This window comes from Suillus paluster, assembly GCF_016628075.1.
Source record: "Suillus paluster strain FC165 chromosome Unknown EDB91scaffold_57, whole genome shotgun sequence".
In the NCBI taxonomy this organism is placed as follows: Eukaryota; Fungi; Basidiomycota; class Agaricomycetes; order Boletales; family Suillaceae; genus Suillus; species Suillus paluster.
Genome location: NW_024537617.1, coordinates 225583 through 240288, shown reverse-complemented (window position 1 = coordinate 240288; position 14706 = coordinate 225583). Strand labels below are relative to the sequence as shown.

The following is a 14706-nucleotide window of genomic DNA, read 5'->3' as shown; positions in this document are numbered from 1 at the left end:
GGCCCTGCGAATACTTGCTGCCCTTGTCCACGACGGTATTTTTTTTGTTCTTTGAACGCAGACATATGCTTGACTATTAGTTGGCAGAAAGAGCGCAAGCTATGGTGACAGATCTAGTTCCAGTACTCGTGAAACATTTGAAGCAACACGACTGTTACATTTCACCGCCGGTGGGCAATGTCATATGTGCATATGCAGGAAATGGTCACTTTCTTTCGTCACTCCTGCTTGGTTGTTGGGCTTACAATAAGATGCAGATAGCTTCCGCCGTCATTTATTCCAACCAGCAATTGGTTTTGTCGCGCTTTTGGTCGACATGCTGGAACATCGCTTAACTGACATCGAGGATCCTGCCATTCAAATCCTTCGCCACCTTGCAAGCTATGGTACGACAAATACACTCGCATCTATATATAATGTCTGACTAGCATGCCTCTAGATGACGTTCAGCTTGCCTTGAATCAAAGGGGACTCATCAAAAAGCTGGTGTCGTTGATGAATAGTCGGAAACATGAAACAAGTAGCGGAGCTATTCTTACAATGCTGTCGATTTTCCCGCATCGTGAGTTCCTTAAGCAGTGGTATCTCCTGTGCTACTAAGCTTCCTTCAGCACCCATACGATCAGTGGCGGTCAAGGAAGGTGTCGTTGCGACGTTGATCAATCATCTAAAACACCAGCAGAAGTGTTTGTTTGCGGCCTACGCGCTCTCTCTCATCATGGACTACGGTCAGTTCTTCACCTAATGTTATGATTGAATCTCTCCCAATGCAATTCAGACGACATAAGAAAAGCCATGTCTGAGCTATCCGTACCTGACTCCATCGTCAGCGCGGTGGTACATGGATCATTCAACGGGACGGTCGAGAATGAGCATGGTAAAGTCGTACTTGGACGTCTCATGCACAATGGTATGCGTGTGTGCTGCTTCGTTTGCCCTCTGAAGATCTCAACACTGTCGCAGATGACCTGAGGGCAGCTGTTATCAAAACCTATACAACAGCGGCCCTTTGCGCCATGTTCAGAAAGGGCGAATTAGCACTGAATCATGCAGCAGTTGATTTCTTGGATATTATGGCGAAGTATCGTGAGCACGTATTTTTATCCATGATGACTCGTGCTAAGGAATATCGAAGCCGATGGGAAAGAGGTCATTAAAGAATCCAAGGATGCAATATTCCATGCTATAGTGGGGACGGCCCACCATACATGGAACTCACAAAAACATGCTGCAATGGCGCTCCGCACTCTTTTTGGGATTCAGCATTCTTCCGAAAGAAGCTTTGTCACGAAAGAGTTTCAACCCGTCATCTTGGCAGGGCTTCCGGACATACTGAGATTGCTAAAGCATGAAGCGGTCTTACCGTATTGTTGGCGGTGCGGCAGCTCTCCTTGCACTATCTGATGACGGTATGTTCGATTCAATAACAAGTGCCCTGTACATGCTCACATTTCTGAAGGAAACTGTCCGGGCTCGTGTGCGAGAGCACGAAGATTTTAAATGTGCCAAAGGGAAGTATTTCTCAAAGACCATGAAACTACAGTATCATAGTTCAGACCCACGGGAAGGTAGCTATGCTTCTTCTCGTAACGTTGCGGGGATCTAACGCTTGCCATTAGAGGACGTCCACAAACTGCTCGACAAATTATTTGAGGCCATGGAGGAAGGCACTGACCGTCGCAGTGCCCTGAAATTCCCAGAAGTGCACCCGATACCTAGGCACAGTCCCTTGGTCACCTCCCTCGCGATCTTATCTTGCGTCTTGTACATTCCTTGCGGCCTTTCACTTCTACTGACCGGATTGGCAATCGATAAGACGGAATCGTCGCCCACATAACTCCCGCAATGTGCGCCCCGAATTTCTCTAGTTTCCTAGGGTGTTTGTAGGATAATTACAGAGTTACAGAGTGCAATGCAAGAAGCGCAGAGACTATTTATTACAGTGTCTTTGATAACGATCGTAACATGAGAATCAAACACGTTTCTTCTCGGCCGCCTTGCGCTTGGCCTCTATTTCTGCGGCCTTTGCTAGGGGATAGTGAGTATCAGTGTGAATGGCTTAGGTGGACATTGCAGCGAACCTTCAGCTTCAGCCTTCCTCTTGGCTAGAGCAGCCTCACGTTCCTCTTTGATCTTCCTAAGGCGGGCGAGATCAGACTTTGCTTCATCGGTCTTGCCAGCAAGATGTAGCTATAGTCGAAGGGGTGAGCTGAATGAAGACGAAACATGATATTGAGCTTCAGTATAACACTGACCTTCCAGTAGCGATCCTTGGCTTCTTGTTTCTCCTTCGCCTCCCTAAAAGATAGACAATCAGCGACATAATTCCTGATTCAGCGTAAAATCTTACCTTTCTCTGCGGGTTAGCTCTCGAGGTGCACCAAGATCCGATATGTTCATCTTCTTCTCGACGTGGTTAGGGTTTATTAGATCTGCATCTGCGTCGCTCTCTCCATCTACTGGCTGTTTCTGCTCCGCTTGTTTCTTCTTGAGTGCCTTTCGCTCAGCACGGCTTAGCTCAGGTTGTGCGGCACTACCGCTGGCCTCTTCCTCCCCTTCCTCCTCCTCATCTCGTCTTCTTCCTCATCATCATCCTCCTCCAGCTTGTTGTCATCGTCTGAATCGGCCTCGCCGTCTTGATCACGAGGAGCCCTGATCAGGAAACCATTTGTCCAGTGCCATGATTAATTACCTTCCATAGAAGACTCACCATCGTTTGTCAAGTGATACAGCAGTTCCATCCTCGTCAATCACGAGGTGTTTGCTAAATCAAACAACGCTATCGAATCAGCGTGAACGATGGGATGACAGCTGTTAGTGAATAGTACCTGAAATTCCTCCCGCCACCGCGCTTGGTCTTAAACTTGCCTGTGCGATAAATGTTCAAAAATGTTCAAACAGGATCAGAGTCAACTGTTGTTACCTGTGCCTCTGACCATGTTGTTCAAGTCTTGGGTGTGATGTTGCGAAGGATCAAGGGGTGTAGGATAATCGCCTTCAGGTGGAATCTGGATAAGATAAAAAGCCGTTAATAGCCTTGTACTAGCCGAAGCTTATATCAGCAACTCCACTTGAATCGTTTTGCAACGCTACAGTTCCGCATTCAAGTCGACCATGACAACAATACCTTCCCGACTCGCGCAGGTAACGCGCATTTCAAGCAGCCGCGCAGATGCGCGCCTTCGCGTTATTGACCTATACAGGGGATGGGTCCGTGCTGTACGTGCGCTACTGGCTCAGCTAGCTTCCCATCCGACATTAACCGAACGATATTCAAGGCTCCTGAGATTTGTACCCTTTACGCGTTGAGCGTCACACCAGCCTACGTGCGGCATTGCATTCGCCAGAAGTTTGAGCAAAACCGCCACGTAACAGACCCCCGCGCCATCGAGGTGTTACTGCTCAAGGGCCAGCAGGAATTGCAGGAGACGGTGAACTGCTGGAAACAAACGGACCATATATATGGGATTTTGCTCAAAAATCAGGAACGGCCACAGCGGACATTCCTGCAGAAGTTCTATGAGGGTGGGTCTTACTATGTTCATTTGGTTCGATCACACTCATACGGTGCCCCCCACGACAGGTCGTGACGAGGATGTTGTTCTTCCCGCCGCATCTGGCGTTGTATAGGCTATTAGAAGAGAACGATCAGACTTGTTTCTTCTGGCATCATTAATTCCTTTCGAGTCCTTGATTGACGTGGGTGAGTGGTTGGTGGATGGATGCACCCCTTGTGCGGCATTGGCCGTCATCGTTCCCGGGCCTGCCCTACAGTTTCATGCCAGTTTGAATTTGTGTCCGACGATAGTTATTTTTCAGAACACCTCCTGGTTCTGAGGGGTGACTCGCAGCTTGGTGAGCAGCCATTGACACTTTCCCGTGGAGTAACGTATCATGGCAAAAGGTAACAAAGCAAATATTATTGACAATATCGTGCAAGATACTTAGGTTGGTCAGTGTGTTAGTATGTGTATATATGATCGATACTTCTGTGATGCAAATATTCAACGGTCATGACAAGCAGTCGAGCGGGTCTGGCTCGCTATCATCGACAACTCGATGCAATGTAGCGCTTGCCTTAATGCGGTCTAGAACAACCTTCGGCGGACCTCTGAATTTCGGCTTGGAGTTGGACTATGAATCGCTATCTTGTGAGAAATGACCACGACGCTAGCCATATAGAACTAACCTTTCCAGTTGGCTTTCTCGATTGAAGGGTGTTCTCCTTCTGTTTCTCGGAGCTAATTTGCACGCTGAAGTCATAGGTTATGAGAATGCTCAGCCTATTTTTGGAATAGGACGTACCCTAGCTTCGATTCTTCATCAAATCTCGCCTTTTTTGAAACAGGTTTCTTAGGCTGGCTATCTTCATCTGACTCTGGTGGGCGCTCCTTTTTCCTCTTTGTGTCTTTCTTCATAGCTGAATGAGGTTTCTTGATAGCAGGGTCTTCAGCAGCAGGTTTCGATATCGCAGCGGAGTTAGATAGAGGCAGAGATTTGGCGCTTTGGAGATTGATAACTTTAGCTTTCTTGGTAGGATGTTTCGCATCTCCGCCGACGTCATCATCAGGTGCGCTGCGCTTGGAGCTAGTGGCAGACTTCTTCATGGGGATTTCAACGGTCAGAGATCCATAAGTTTTAGTCTTTACTGGGTTTGGAGATTCGTCATTCTCGTCCGTCCGCTTTGAATGCTTCCGCGCTCGAGAAACTTTTGTCGGCGAGACTATCGGCGCTGCTGTTGAATGCCGGTATTGAGATCTTCCCAGCGTTTTGTAGATGTATAGATACGGTACCTTCATCTGGCTGCTCCTTGCTACACTTTTTGGCTAGTACATGATTGAGTGGAGCATCTTTGGTGGAGGGCCGTTTGTACGCAGACTTCGGAATCGCGGAAGGCTCGGCATTTGCAGTCTGATTGTCAGGCATAGGCACACTCTCGTCATCAGATTCGATTGTGACAATAACGGGCTTGCGTTTAGAGCGTGCCTTTGGTCGGGGAGCTTCTACCAGGGTGCCTTCGTCGTCTGATTGAGACACCTCCGCTAATTTGGCTTTCACTTTGGATTTATCAGGTGCCTTTGCCTTTGACGTCTGCACCTTGCGATTCGATGGTTCAGGATCAGCGTCGATATCTGGGTAAATTATCGTCTACATATGCAAAAATAATGATGATGAAGGACATGCCAAGATCGTTGGCTTGAACCTTTGTTTTTGGCGGCCTTCCCTTGCGCTTTGCAGCAGGTTTGGCTTTAGCTGATTCTACTTCCGGGACATCGTCGCCTGACACCTGGTATGGGGAACAGTCTCAATGGTACGGGAGAGGAACTCACCGTCAGTAGCTTTTATCTTGCCTTTACCCTTACGAGTAGTACTTGCTTTCTTCTTTGTTTGCGTCTTAGAGACTTTGCCGCCAGACTCAGTTGAGGGACCTGAACAACGATCGACAGAGGACCTTAACCGCAAAACAATGATACGTACCTGCTGCAGCATTCCCACTTACCAAGCCCGCTGGTGCCTGAGTTTTGGTGTTGGAGCGTGAAACTTTGACCTTGGCCGGACTCCCCTTAGGTTTAGTAGTAGTCTTATTGCGTTTGGCCTTTGATGGAGATACGCTAGGGCTCCGGTGGCGATGTGGTGACTTCGTGGCTGCTTTTGAAGGGGACTCTCCAGAAACAGTGCGGGCCAACAGAATGTCCTTGAGAGTATTCTTCTCTGAGGGAACAAACGCACTGCAGAAGTCGATTGGGGTGAGTTCTATACATAACATAGGTACGAGTACTGACCCTCCACGGTCCCTGAATCGTGCTTGCTGTCTCTGAAGACGTTGAGCCTTACTTTCCTCCACAGACACCGGCAGCATCTAGAGCTCACGAAGAATGTCAGAAGCAGTACAAGATGAAGAAAGCGTGTCAACTTTCAAGAGACTTCAGAAACTGAAATCATGTGACGAGTGAAAGTCAATCATGTGATGCGCGATTGTCCGCGTCTCCTGTCAAGTTGTCAACAGTCAGATCAGATTCCTAGTCATCACTCTCACCAATGCCCGTGACCTATGATGGCTTGTATTCATGTTGTTGACTTGTTCGTTACATTCTCATTTTTGTGTCTCATTTATCACATTTTCCATAGTGCTTACAATCAGAACGACTCACCGCAAGAATTCAGAACCCATGATCGAGGATATATCCTTCGAAGTCAGGTCACGCATGCTCGTTTACTCCCGGCTCTCTCTGCCCATTCATTTACATACTCCACTCTTTTTATCTTCGTCTCACTCGCCGACCTTGAGTCTAATAACCTCAATTTACTCGGTGGATGGCTATTTCGATATGGAAGTATCTGGCGTAACGTTGTCGGCCTCCGTGCCAGAAGGTATCTTGAGGACAAGCAGAAGAACGTTTCGATAAGATCGAAGCTGGAATATACTCTCTCGGAACGTGGGTTCGATGCAAGGGTGCTCGGTGACGTCTGGATGATGACGATGCCTAGCATCTTTGGCTTCGAGGGCTTGAACCCTTTGACCGTTTATTATGGATACGACAAATCTGAGGTCCTGAAGTTTATTGTTCTAGAGGTACGCAATTAAAAATCCTGGACCAGAATCTTATCCCATTTCTAGGTTCATAACACTTTTGGGGAGGGTCATGTCTATGTGCTCGAGGTGGGTAAATGCGAGGACAACGACCGAGCGCAAGGGTAATATTTTATTTTGGTGGCTCTTCTTTCTCTAACTCGTCTCAAAAATCAGTTACGATCATCAATGGACTGTCCCCCGGAATTTCTTCGTTTCTCCCTTCAATGACCGTACAGGGTTTTACACAGTTGCTGTCAGAGCACCTTCATTGCCTTTATCCGACAACCTACGTCCGGCTGTGTCAATCTACTTGTATACTTCAGACCCTGATATCACTGACGCAACCGTCATACACAAGCAGAAGACTCTTGGAGTTGGACCGTTAAAGCTCACTGCCCTCCTCTGCACGACAACCTCCTCGCCGCTTACAACGCATAACCTTATCTTGTGCCTCGCGGCAAATTTTGTGGCACTCTTCAGCACTCTTCCTCGGATCCTCTATCAGGCTTTCATCCTGCACTATAGGAAAAGGCTCAACGTTTTCGCAAAACCAGTTCCATATCCGTCCATTCGGCCATCAAGCGGGGTCCACCAATCGGGGGGGACCATATGGCAAAAAGAAAGCTTCATTGAGAAGTACTTCCGGAAGCGTTTCTATTCCTTTCTGCAGCGCCGATGCCAGGAAGTCGAAATCGTTGTCAACCTCCTCTCGGGGAACCCTTCCATTCCATTGATCACTTTCTCACCTGGTTTAGAAGCTTCCAACCTCCGGACCCTGACTATATCCTATACTTCCCCACAGTTCTTCATCCAAACCTTCCTTGCTCCCTCCGCAAACTTCATGCTAGCACTGGGCACCGCCGAAGGGCTGTTCACTCTGTCCGACGAAGAACTGTTCCTGGAAATCTACAGCCCTCCAAGCCAGCCAAATTATCCCCTGTCCCGTTTGACTCAGCACATGAGAACAACTGTTCTCCCTCGGGACTCGCGTGTCAACATCCCTCAGCCTCATCCCCTGACTGCTCCTTCATCTCTAGCCGGTTTGTCTGACCTTCTCGCTATAAGCACAGTGATGATGCTCGATTACCTGGAAATGCTAGTGTTTAGTGCTGCCAGAGTAAGGTTTGTGAAGGGAGACGAGCCGTGGTTAAGAGCACGTTGGGACAGAGCATTGCTTCAAATGGATACTGAAGCCTGGAACTCGGTCATCTGCGGTAGAGATTGGGCCAGGAGGGGCGAGGTAACGATCTGAAGTTTGTGTTCCAGTAGTGACTTGCACTTGGCAGGTCGCGTGATATCTTGTAACTTCTCGACTAGAACCTGTGAACAGCTTCTATTGTTCGACCGATTACTTAGAGCTAGACTTTGTCGGTTGCGATATGACATCATAAATCTGGAAGTCGGGATCATCTGATTGAAGTGTTTCAACTTTTATAGTATACTGTAACAGAAGGTGTGACCTCCCAACAGACCTAGGCAGACCAAATATAAGTAGGCTGTAGATTGGTACGTGGTTGCAAGAGTATGTGCTAGTCTGTTGCATCACGAGCTTTAATTCTCGATCATTGTCCTCCCGTGCTAGCATAGTGTGGCTGGTACTCAACTGATGTGTATCGTAGTATATTGCAGCTCGTTATAAAAGCCTGAGCGCAAGGGTAAGTACGATTAGTACAAGAAGATTTGTTCAATTTATCCAGTGATGAAAACTTTGGTGCAATCTAATAACCATGGTGAGGAGGCGAATACTTAGCGTGATAGATAGGAGACATCGAATGATAAGTGCTATGTACTCGAGTCCCAACAATATTTTGAAGGGCTTTCTGGTTCTTCAAGCGGATGCCGCAGCCTAGGATCGACGGCCGAGTCTGGCGGTGTTATTGGGGTGAGGGACTCTGAAGGGTGTTCAGCGACTCCTTCCTTCGGGGATGGGTCAACATCGTCCGAAGAATGTTGCATGTCTTCCAGGTCCTGCATCTCCACATCGGCCCCTCTATCCGCTTCATCCGCTTCACTATCTGACCCATCACCGAGATCCATTGCCTCGTCAACGGACATCATCGGCACGTCGCCTCCCTCTTCATGTTCGTGTTCCTCAACTGCGGGTGAGGCCTGCTCGTGCAGCAGACGACGACGTTTTTCGCTTAGATTTCTCAAGCCTCCGGAGCACCTTGGCAATGTACTCCTTCGCAAACTTCTTGATTTTTGCTGTCTTCTCATCAGATAGGGCGTCCAGTTTGCCATCTTTGTAACCGGAAGATTTCTTCTCCTTCTCGGCAATGACATGCGTGAGCTGGAGAGTAAAATCAGCCGACAATCCCTTTGCAGAGCAGTAAGACGACGCCAACCTCCTTAGCATATTTCTTGAACTGGTCGTGGTCAAGCTGCTTGGAATACTTGGACATGCACTTGACGACGACGGCGCCCACGAGCTTCAATAGCCTCTTCTCCTTATTCGCCTCCTTTTCCTCTATTGTCTGAGTCTTCTTCGGAGGTCTTTCTTTCTTTGTCTTTTTCTCCTCTGGAGGAGGCGATGGAGGGGGTACCTTGGCAGCTTCCGCCTCGGCAGCTGCTTTTGCAGCGGCGATCACAGCAGCAATTTCCTCTTTTGATCGGGGCCCACGAATCACTGGCGGTGGATAGGGAGCGGCTGACCACTGGTGCTGCTGAACAGTGATAGTAGAGGGTGGGCGTTTAGGGGCGGGACGGAAATGGTGCTGTTCGTACTGGTCTTCCCATTTCGGCTTCTTGAGTGGGCGCATTTCCTCTTCTAGCGACTCGATCACGGTAATTTGGTGCTGTGTTTCCTCTTCCTCGCCATCCTGGATATGTTTAATGACACCTGACTCTTATTGGAAACGAAATGATGGCCTACAGCTTTAATTCGCTTGGGAATGCGATATGCGATCTCGAGGGTATCCCAGTGGTCCAAGAGCTGTAAATATTCCGTTAAAATGGTGACGAGTTTGTGAATGATATTGATGACCTTTTGAGCAAGTCCTTTCATGGTTTCATTATCCGACTCGAGACACACTCGAACAGGTATTGTGATCTTCGAGTCATCGACCTTATTTCTCTGGATAAGCGGCCAGCGAACCATGGCCTCCAACGCCTACAAGGATTACGTTACTATGTGACCACCCTTACTTGAGAACAGTGACTTACGCCAATTGTGATATCGACGTCTTTGAGGTGATCTTCGAGAATATTGTGCATTAGACTAAAGCCCCGCAACCGCATAATCTGGCGCAGTGCTGCTTGGTCCTCAGTAATCTAAGGGCAATGTATTAACTTCCAAACATGATCGATCTGAAGGCATACCTTGATTCGAGTAAGGAGTTTGAAAAGGACTTTCTTGCTTTGTGTCTGCCGAATTGCTTGAACCAACTTGGGAATGTCTTTCTCAAGAAGAGGCTTAAGCTCTGGCTAAAAAGATGGTGAGCGTCAGAAGAGACAAGAGCGGAAGCAAGGCATACCATGTAGTCCTCGTCAAGCTTTCTGCCCTTCTTTTTCTTACTACCCTTGAGGCCCAGCTTCTCCACTTCGTCGGTAATACCCAATGCTAAGAAAGCAGAAGCATTGACAATCAAAACTGAAGGATTTGCTCGCAGACGCACCATCGAGGTAAAGGTCATCCATCCCAGCAATATCAGTCTGGGTCTTGCCACCGAGGAAGCCCACGCAATTAGCCTCTCCGCAATAACATGGTTGTGGTTCATGCCTTCGAGATATGAGCTCATCTGGAAAACAGTAGAGAACCGGGCTGAGCTTACCCGTAACGGTCCACATTGTAATTGAAGGTGAGCTCCTCGTCTTTACGTATGAACCTGTTTGCGAAGATGCCCATGCGGACGTGCTTGCCCACTGTCCACTTCGCGACGTAGCAGTTGGGGTTGCAACTATGATTCGCGAATCTGCCAATCCCACCTCGCTTTGTAGCATCAATGTACTGGAAGTTAACAGAAGACCATCAGCGGGCTATGAAGGAACCAGAAGGTGAGATCACGCACTTCATCTCTCTGCAACATCATGAAGTAGAAGTGCTTGACCCCTTCCTCCGCATATTGCCGCATACGCTTCATAAAGGAAGGGTGACTGACGACATCGCCGACATACTCATAGATAAATGCGTCCCTGGGTGATGATATGAGGTGTTTATAACACAAAAAGAACCAAATATCTCACTTTGAAAGATCCGTGCCCGCTCGAAGACCGAAACCCTTCTTGTCCGTCTGTACTATCTCAATGCCGGCGTACTCCTTGCGCTGAAACCTGATTTCGAGAATGCAGCATGTTAAGCTCAAGCAATGACAGCGAAAAAGTGAAGGGAAAAGTAGCTTACCGTTGGTTCTGGCAGTAAACCCTACAACGACAATCATCTGCAAGGCACTCCACCTGTGTGAGCCGATTGATGCAGTCTGACCCATGCCCACATGCATCCGATGGGTCGTCGACACCTGCACGGTAAGAACTTAGAGACTACAGCTACTCTACTCGAGAGGGTATTAGACAAACCATGCTCATATTGACAGTCACAAGTCATGCTCTCCCCTTCCTCCCTTGAGCGCCCAAGCGTCCCATACTGATAGTGGTTGTCAGGTATCTCCACGAACGTTGCGTGAGCAGCAGCTTCCGCGCGCGGAAGGTCGCCAATGAGTTGTGGACCTGCTGGTTTGGGTTTTACATTGACTGCGGATTCAGAAGATTCTCGCTTGAGGGGTGGTGATGGCTCCGGCTTGGAGGGCTTAGTCTCTGTTGGAGGAAAAAGAGATTCTTCTAGCTTAACATCCTCCTCTAGCTTTAGTTTAATGTCTGCAGAAGGGCTCTTGCTCTGAGAGCAAGATTTAGACATCGTGGTAGGGGTGTAAGTGCTCGAAAGCGTGAGTCCACGTTAGAAATGGGAACAAGACCTCCAACGTTGAAGGATAGTTCAACGTCAACTTGAGCTCCAAATCCTATATAGGAGTATAGAGAGTGCCAGTATAAAAGACTGTAAAATAAAGTATAAATGAGTCCATGTAAGTTTAAGGAGGTGGAACTGACCTGACGTCTTGTGTTGTAAAAAGTCACGGGCTATGGTAATAATATGTGGTGAGCCCGGTCTTCCAACGAGCAGTCACTAATGGCTGCGGTTACAACGTCAAAGAAGCGCAAGCGCGATCTAGATGACACTCAAAGAGTGTCCTTTGCACTCTTAGACCAGCCTGCAACGCAGCTGGGTCCCGTTCTTGGTGAGTGCAGATGGTCGTCACAGTCGAAGCCTTCAATTCAAGTAAAACCGGCGGCGCCACGTCCACCAGCTAATTTTCCCTCCGTCAAGCCCACAAAATCCACCTCTTTTAAATGCTACAAGACACAGACACAAAAGCCGAAAACGGACAATGAAGAAGTGCCGTTTGCTGAGATGCCGACGCTGATTGCGGGCGAGACAGAAGCTGTGGACTTTTACTCCTCTGAAGAGACACGACGGAGTTCACTAGGGCAGCAGGTGCGTGAATACACTCTGCGCTTATTTTTGAGTCCTGATATCTATCTATCTTGCCATTTTATCATTTATTCTGTAGGTACCTTGTCGGTGTGCATAATAAACGCACTGGCATCACAACCCTTCGAGCTGCTCCCTTGCACATCCTCACACATGAGGTTAAAGCCCTGAAGGGTCTTGAACCTGCTGCCGTCTCTACTCTTCAGCGTCTTGAGGCCCGCGCTGCACTTGGAGAAACGTTCGGAACCAAGAAGGCAAAACTAGCCATCCGCGCGCAAGAGCGGAACAAAGTCGACGTTTCTGCAATGGAGAGTGTTGCAGATCACCTCCAAGAGAGTATTCTAAAGAACACATCTACATTACCATCGAAAGGCTTGTTCGCTTTCTTTCCCACCCCGTTTTCATGCTTAACTGTATCTCTAGAGGAGGCAAAAGCGAATGCGGACAGTACTCGTCTAGTTCCGCAATACAATATCGATGCTCTCAATCCGAGCGATGTTTATCCCTTGCACAACATGATTCCCAAGCCTGAATGGAAGGCACTGTCTATTTCTGCTTATATGCAGGCGGGCGATAGTGCTGAACGGGTCGCTCTTCTCCCCTACAAGCGTTCCAACTGGATCAACGATCATTTGGGGCTTGCATTTGCCTCTCCCTCACCGAACAAGACCACTATGTACGCAGATGTATCATTCACGACCAGAATCCACCCACTGAAACACTGATATTTCCAGAAAAACGCTCGTATACATCTCAGCAATGTTCGCCTTCCACAAATCCACCTTTAAAAACATCGACAAGACCGCCATTCAACAAAAGCTCTCTATGGTCCCTAGCGTTGTTGTTGATGGACTGTTATCACGGTTCACAGAAACCGCACGTGGATCCATGGAGTACGTCTATCACACCTTCCTCGGGGCAGCGATTCTGAAAATTTCACAGGGCACAAAAGACAACTGAAAATGTGACTATGCTTCTGACGCACTTGTTCGCACTGTGTCTTCACGTCGATGATTTTGCGACCGACACGAGCGTTCTTGCGGCTGATTTAAGCATGGAGCCAGCGAAGTAAGTCTCTCAGCAGGAATACTTGTGCATTGAGCTCATGCGTAGACAGGATCAATATGTTATTCAGGTCCCTAGGTACGCGCAACCTGATTTCGATCGTCTTTTGCCTTCGCTGATTTTGTTCGTTCGTCAGGCTGCAACGTCAACAAGCTAACACAGTCAGACTTGAAGCGTCTCGGTCTGCCCGATTCTGCGGGAGAGATCAAGAGGGCTATTCTAAAGACTCCTCTACAGTTCCCGAAGGCTCGGATGAGACGGCGGGCGTAAGGCAGCGTCGTATACTTATACGTGCCTGTACTCGGGAGCATCTCTGATCTTTACTTTCTTCCATGGTGTCGATGAAATATTCCCTAGGCCTACGGGGGGCGTCTGAAGAATGGTGTCAAGAGGACTTCAAGTCAGAATTATCTGGCGTCTGGCGTATTTAGGGTGTCGATGTTCTCAATGAGTACTGCCGTAACATTTTCATCAGTGCACTGATCAGCAAGTGCCGAAACATAGTTTCCTGAACTTTTGATGGATGCTTTTGGTACTGCCAGCCGACCACGAGTCAGAGACACGACTTTCACGTCCATCGCAATTGTGTCTTCAGCCGATGATGTATCTGTATTCAAACCAATGATACAGCTTTGAACATTGTGCTTATCTACGCATTAGGCGCGGTTGCCTTGGGCTCTGAAGCAACAGATTGAGATACAATTAGGAGTCGAGATCAGGTGTACATGTGGGTGAGGTATGCACTCCTAAATTCTGAAATATCAACGGTTGCGTTAGCCCTTGGCTAGATGCTACACATGAAGTCGTCAGATCGTCTCGAGCATGCTTTGATTAGTAAGGTAAGAGGACGCAGGAAATGGATCATACGCCAATATGCACGAACACGACACGCTGGTCCAACGGCATATCTGTGTCAGAAGCTAACGACTGGACCACCCGGTGCAGCGCTCGGGCAGCTCTTTTTTAATCCACCGCCCCATCCCCGCAGAAGCGTCGATAAGATGCGACCAAGCGTTGCATAGTACTACCGTCGACCCTCCTTAATGTCCTCAAGACACTCTTCACCCTGTAGGCCGGCCGCCAGGTGTATCACTTCGTCAGGAGTTTGGAAATCACGGGCTACTGTCTCACATGCGCAAAGGAAGGCAGATTCATGCCCAGACAGATCAGTTTGAGTGATATCGAGGAGTGGCAGCGGTAGGTTGCGCATGAGAAAAGCAGACTTGAAGGGTTCCGCAAAGTCTTGTGTGCTGTGACACGCAAAATAGAACCAGTGATCATCTTGTAATGTGTGCAGGACTCTGATTCAGCACTGGTGACCTTGGTGGAGAAAACTTGTTGGGGGAGGTAGTGGAAGACTCTTCACCAATTCCAGCTCAGGCTCGACAGCTTCCAAAGCAAATGAAGATCCTATGGGGTGGTTCTGACCAATGGCAGCAAAAAGACACGGACGAGGATCCGTCATTGCTTCTACGAGCCCTGACCAGCGCGGTAATGGATGGAGTGTATAAAGAAACATACAGCTGCGAAAAGAACTTTCCACCGCGCTTGTATTCGTCGTCAGCGTCCAACGGCAAGAAATTGA

General features: G+C 48.3%; 8 protein-coding genes across 8 annotated transcripts; 4 read left to right on the top strand and 4 right to left on the bottom strand.

The window, feature by feature from the left end:
- Positions 1-287: 287 nt before the first annotated feature.
- Positions 288-1837, top strand: EDB91DRAFT_1338315 (uncharacterized protein; the record flags this gene model as incomplete). Its single annotated transcript, XM_041325617.1, has 8 exons — positions 288-386; positions 440-562; positions 612-728; positions 779-910; positions 964-1086; positions 1136-1376; positions 1432-1568; positions 1620-1837. Exons 1-8 carry the CDS (start codon positions 317-319, stop codon positions 1835-1837), a joined length of 1161 nt encoding a protein of 386 aa, XP_041174025.1. The 5' UTR covers positions 288-316.
- Positions 1683-3044, bottom strand: EDB91DRAFT_1151540 (casein kinase substrate phosphoprotein PP28-domain-containing protein). The gene is made up of 9 exons (XM_041319437.1): positions 2924-3044; positions 2829-2868; positions 2711-2764; positions 2645-2652; positions 2351-2582; positions 2256-2298; positions 2082-2190; positions 1973-2028; positions 1683-1873 (listed from the first exon to the last, which is right to left on the bottom strand). The coding sequence occupies exons 1-8, from the start codon at positions 2937-2939 to the stop codon at positions 1973-1975; spliced, it is 558 nt and encodes a 185-aa protein (XP_041174024.1). The 5' UTR covers positions 2940-3044; the 3' UTR covers positions 1683-1873.
- A 14-nt stretch (positions 3045-3058) lies between these two features.
- Positions 3059-3859, top strand: EDB91DRAFT_668874 (NdufA6 NADH-ubiquinone oxidoreductase 14.8 kDa subunit). Its single transcript, XM_041328041.1, has 3 exons — positions 3059-3219; positions 3279-3525; positions 3584-3859. The coding sequence occupies exons 1-3, from the start codon at positions 3115-3117 to the stop codon at positions 3628-3630; spliced, it is 399 nt and encodes a 132-aa protein (XP_041174023.1). The 5' UTR covers positions 3059-3114; the 3' UTR covers positions 3631-3859.
- A 22-nt stretch (positions 3860-3881) lies between these two features.
- EDB91DRAFT_1302096 (uncharacterized protein) lies at positions 3882-5860 on the bottom strand (the record flags this gene model as incomplete). The annotated part of the gene is made up of 8 exons (XM_041324988.1): positions 3882-4134; positions 4190-4253; positions 4306-4735; positions 4794-5148; positions 5204-5280; positions 5331-5429; positions 5479-5729; positions 5784-5860. 8 exons carry the CDS (start codon positions 5858-5860, stop codon positions 4012-4014), a joined length of 1476 nt encoding a protein of 491 aa, XP_041174022.1. The 3' UTR covers positions 3882-4011.
- A 145-nt stretch (positions 5861-6005) lies between these two features.
- Positions 6006-7874, top strand: EDB91DRAFT_668529 (uncharacterized protein). Its single transcript, XM_041328040.1, has 3 exons — positions 6006-6574; positions 6620-6696; positions 6749-7874. Exons 1-3 carry the CDS (start codon positions 6053-6055, stop codon positions 7824-7826), a joined length of 1677 nt encoding a protein of 558 aa, XP_041174021.1. The 5' UTR covers positions 6006-6052; the 3' UTR covers positions 7827-7874.
- EDB91DRAFT_1302092 (uncharacterized protein) lies at positions 7875-11423 on the bottom strand (the record flags this gene model as incomplete). Its single annotated transcript, XM_041324987.1, has 13 exons — positions 7875-8683; positions 8742-8864; positions 8920-9393; positions 9447-9683; positions 9737-9844; positions 9893-9997; positions 10048-10133; positions 10189-10292; positions 10345-10520; positions 10582-10705; positions 10757-10843; positions 10914-11028; positions 11087-11423. The coding sequence occupies 13 exons, from the start codon at positions 11421-11423 to the stop codon at positions 8357-8359; spliced, it is 2403 nt and encodes an 800-aa protein (XP_041174020.1). The 3' UTR covers positions 7875-8356.
- Positions 11424-11693: 270 nt separating this feature from the next.
- EDB91DRAFT_1238734 (Rpa49 subunit specific to nuclear RNA polymerase I) lies at positions 11694-13391 on the top strand (the record flags this gene model as incomplete). Its single annotated transcript, XM_041321761.1, has 8 exons — positions 11694-11802; positions 11872-11965; positions 12136-12392; positions 12480-12732; positions 12791-12949; positions 12999-13124; positions 13159-13199; positions 13258-13391. The coding sequence occupies 8 exons, from the start codon at positions 11694-11696 to the stop codon at positions 13389-13391; spliced, it is 1173 nt and encodes a 390-aa protein (XP_041174019.1).
- A 799-nt stretch (positions 13392-14190) lies between these two features.
- On the bottom strand, positions 14191-14421 carry EDB91DRAFT_1000835 (uncharacterized protein; the record flags this gene model as incomplete). Its single annotated transcript, XM_041312232.1, has 1 exon — positions 14191-14421. A coding segment is annotated over one exon (231 nt), but the record flags the coding sequence as incomplete, so codon positions are not given.
- Positions 14422-14706: the final 285 nt, after the last annotated feature.